Source organism: Phragmites australis, chromosome 4 (assembly GCF_958298935.1).
Source record: "Phragmites australis chromosome 4, lpPhrAust1.1, whole genome shotgun sequence".
NCBI classification, from domain to species: domain Eukaryota; kingdom Viridiplantae; phylum Streptophyta; class Magnoliopsida; order Poales; family Poaceae; genus Phragmites; species Phragmites australis.
In genome coordinates this window covers 3,867,734-3,871,689 of record NC_084924.1, presented here as the reverse complement: position 1 = coordinate 3,871,689, position 3,956 = coordinate 3,867,734, and the positions used below count along the sequence as shown (strand labels likewise).

Below are 3,956 nucleotides of genomic sequence, written 5' to 3'. Positions count from 1 at the left end.
AAATTTATAATAAAAAAAGACGGAAGCAAAGAGTAAATCTCCACCCAAAACGGGCGAATCTCCTTATCGGATGGTTCACTTCCCTTCACACCGGACCCGCACCCGACTACCCAGAACCACGCAACAGTGGAGTCGCGTCAACACGCGCTTCCCGTAGCCCGCCCCGCCCTTTCGCAGGAAGGTGCCGGAAGCATCTGGAAGCTCCGCCCCCTGCCGCGAGATCCGGATCCGACGGCCCGCACCCCGTCCGCCGGCCTCCTGCAGCTTCCAGAGCATTCAACCCCCACCACCCGTCCCTCCCCGCTATAACTACCCCCGCCTCCTCTCTCTTCTCCTCCTCACAAACCGCTCCTGGCCCGAGGCCTCGCTTCCCGTCGGATCGAACAGCTAGGGTTTCGTTTCTTCGCGCGGCGGCGAAGGAGGTTTAGGGGGCGAGAAGATGTTCGGGCGCGCGCCGAAGAAGAGCGACAACACGCGGTACTACGAGATCCTAGGGGTGCCAAAGGACGCGTCGCAGGATGACCTCAAGAAGGCCTACCGCAAGGCCGCCATCAAGAACCACCCCGACAAGGGCGGCGACCCCGAGAAGGTGAGCTAGCGCACGGCAGATCTCTCGGTCTCGTGTCGATCTGGTCCGTGGACGGGTGGAGCCTGTGTGTTGTGCGGTTTGCGGCGGGGCTGGGTTGGTTTGGATGGGTCGATTTGGCGTGGTGGTTGGGGGAGGTGGATGCGTGGAGGGTTGTATCCGTGTAGAATTCGAATGGTTTTAGGGGGGCTGGGTTGATGGATGCGTCCTGGGATTGAGGAGATTGGACGGGAAGTAGGGTTTGGCCGTGGAAATGGTTCGATTACGAGCGGTTCTATATCACTCTGCATATCTAAGCTAGTCTTTTGTTTAAGGATTTGAACGGGACGTAGATTTAGTCCTCGATGCAAATTCTTCGAGCTCAACTATACTAGTCCCTGTACCTATACATGTCCTGTCCTGTGGGGTTGCTCAATTCATCAGAAGCTAGTTGATTACGCCGGTCTGTCTTGTTGATTTGCTGTTCCGTGGGGTTGTAATAACTCACCAGAAGCTAGTCTATTATGCCTATCGTCTTGTTGATTTGCTAATACTAGTATTGATGTATGGACCTCGTGGTGTGTCAGTCCTAGCTGCTTTATCGTACTGGATCAGTAGGTGACTTGTTTCGCTTGACCCGATTGACTTGGTTTGATGTTATTGGACTATATAAACTGTGAATCGCCTGCGCATACTATCTGACAACTAAATGGGTGCAGTGATGCCTGGTTCAATTCAATTGATTTGGAATGCTGTTGTACACTAATGAGTTATATTGTCAATTCAGATTAATGCTCTAATTGCTGAAAAAATGTAATTATCACACATTTCACAATACCATAGCCCGATGTGACTTGGAGTACAATATCACCTCATCCGGTTTGTTATTTAGTTGGGATTTGTAGCTGCTACCAGGGCGTTCGTTTCTATTGCCGTACTGATGCATTGGTCGGTGCTTGAAAGAATCAGTACTTATGAGTTGGCCTGTTTACTGATTTATGTAAATACTGATCTGTTGGATGGTTGCTAATCTGTATGACTGGAGCTGTCGATTCCTGGTTGAAATGGGCATACTAAGATTGGCTCCTTTTATTTCAGTTCAAGGAGCTAGCTCAGGCTTATGAGGTACTCAGTGACCCTGAAAAACGAGAGATCTATGATCAGTATGGTGAGGATGCCCTCAAGGAAGGGATGGGAGGTGGAGGAGGGATGCACGATCCATTTGACATCTTCCAATCGTTCTTTGGTGGTGGTAGCCCCTTTGGAGGTATGTTCCGTGAGAAGCGACTGATTACAGTTTTTTTGCCATTGTCATTTGCCTACTTTGTGACTCACATTCCATGCTCTTGTGTTGTGAAGGTGGTGGGAGCAGTAGGGGCAGGAGGCAGCGTAGGGGAGAGGATGTGGTTCACCCCCTGAAGGTTTCTCTGGAGGAATTGTACAATGGTGTGTCAAAGAAGCTCTCTCTGTCCCGCAATGTGCTCTGCTTCAAGTGCAATGGGTAGGTCATTAAGCCCCCCTGCGTGTGTCTAGCTCTTCATCTAGTGCCTGTCATTCTAGATTCTCATGATGTGATGCATTCATCGTACAGCAAGGGCTCAAAGTCAGGAGCTTCAGCGAGGTGTGCAGGTTGCCAAGGATCTGGTTTTAAGGTCCAAATCCGGCAGTTGGGACCAGGAATGATTCAGCAAATGCAGCATCCTTGCAATGAGTGCAAGGGAACTGGGGAGACTATCAATGATAAGGATAGATGCCCACAATGCAAGGGCAACAAGGTTGTGCAGGAGAAGAAGGTTCTTGAGGTGGTGGTTGAGAAGGGTATGCAGAATGGGCAGAAGATCACCTTCCCTGGCGAGGCTGATGAAGCGGTATGTCTCAGACTCATTGGTATTCTCAGATGGTTATGTGGTAGTCTTACTATTTTGGCTATGTCACAAGGCTGGATTGTCTCACTATTTTGTACTTGTTCTGTGCAATCAGCCTGATACTGTCACCGGAGACATCATCTTCGTCCTCCAGCAGAAGGAACATCCCAAGTTCAAGAGAAAGGGCGACGACCTCTTCTTCGAGCACACCCTGACCCTCGCCGAGTCCCTGTGCGGCTTCCAGTTTGTTCTGACTCACTTGGATAACAGGCAGCTCCTCATCAAATCAAAGCCCGGTGAAGTTGTCAAGCCTGGTAGGTGGATCCTTCCATGGACGATGTGTAGCATTCAGCACATCATTTAACCCTGAGCATGTTGCTAATTGCTTATACCTTGTGCGTGCAGATTCGTTCAAGGCGGTCAACGATGAGGGCATGCCCATGTACCAGAGGCCTTTCATGAAGGGCAAGCTGTACATCCACTTCTCGGTGGAGTTCCCGGACTCGCTTAACCTGGAGCAGTGCAAGGCCCTGGAAGCCGTCCTGCCGCCTAAGCCGGTGTTGCAGTACACGGACATGGAGCTGGACGAGTGCGAGGAGACCATGCCGTATGACGTCAACATCGAGGACGAGATGAGGCGGCGGCAGCAGCAGCACCAGGAGGCCTACGACGAGGACGAGGACATGCCCGGCGGCGCGCAGAGGGTGCAGTGCGCCCAGCAGTAGGGGGCCGGGCGGCGCTGTAGTAAGATTTGATGGCGGCAAATTGTTCTCAGCGTGCGATTGCTCTTGGAATCCCAAGTTTTCCCGCGCGTATCATGTGATAATACCTTCGGTGATCAAATACAATATTTAGTTCTTGCAGAGAGGGAGTGTCGTGTTGCTGTTTTTTTGTCCATTGCTGCGCGAGTTCAACGCGGATGCATGCCTTCTTCAGTAGTATGTCCTAAAGAGCAGCAACCAGGTTTTTCAGACTGCGCCTATTTTTGTCAGGTTTTTCAGCCGATGCTAGGGTATTGAAATGGGCTATTGCTAATGTCGAGCTAGCACAGTTGGCATGACAGGCCGGAAGTGCAGCAGAAGTCTACAGAAAGAACGGTGCAGTTTGTTGAATCTCAACTTTTTTTTCTTTCTAAAACATGTCGTTGGACCAGAAAGCTCACTGCTGACGGCAAAACTTTGCCGACTACTGCTGAGTGCACCGAATGTGTAGATTTCCCAGCCGGCTGGGCGAAACACCCTCCAATCTGCAGTCAGCTACCAACTGAATAATGCCCTGCTGTTGCAACAAGCAAACTGAAGAATAGCAAAAGCGACGGCAGGAGGTAACGAGAATGGCTGTTCGGAGGAGGGGAAGAGAGAGAATGAGTTTTATTTTTTTTCTTGAATATGTACCTTGCTTGATCCAATTGGATAGAGGATGAGGCATTTGGGGAAGGCATCGCTAGAGGTAGGCGGCTGCTCAAGTAGTGCATATACAATTGCATTATTCCGCTCAGTTCAACTCAACTCCATAAGACAACACAG

At 50.5% G+C, this 3,956-nt stretch overlaps 1 protein-coding gene across 1 annotated transcript; it reads left to right on the top strand.

Moving 5' to 3' along the window:
- Positions 1 to 329: 329 nt before the first annotated feature.
- On the top strand, positions 330 to 3,293 carry LOC133915293 (dnaJ protein homolog). The gene is made up of 6 exons (XM_062358402.1): positions 330 to 589; positions 1,664 to 1,832; positions 1,925 to 2,066; positions 2,157 to 2,433; positions 2,546 to 2,744; positions 2,836 to 3,293. Exons 1-6 carry the CDS (start codon positions 440 to 442, stop codon positions 3,153 to 3,155), a joined length of 1,257 nt encoding a protein of 418 aa, XP_062214386.1. The 5' UTR covers positions 330 to 439; the 3' UTR covers positions 3,156 to 3,293.
- Positions 3,294 to 3,956: the final 663 nt, after the last annotated feature.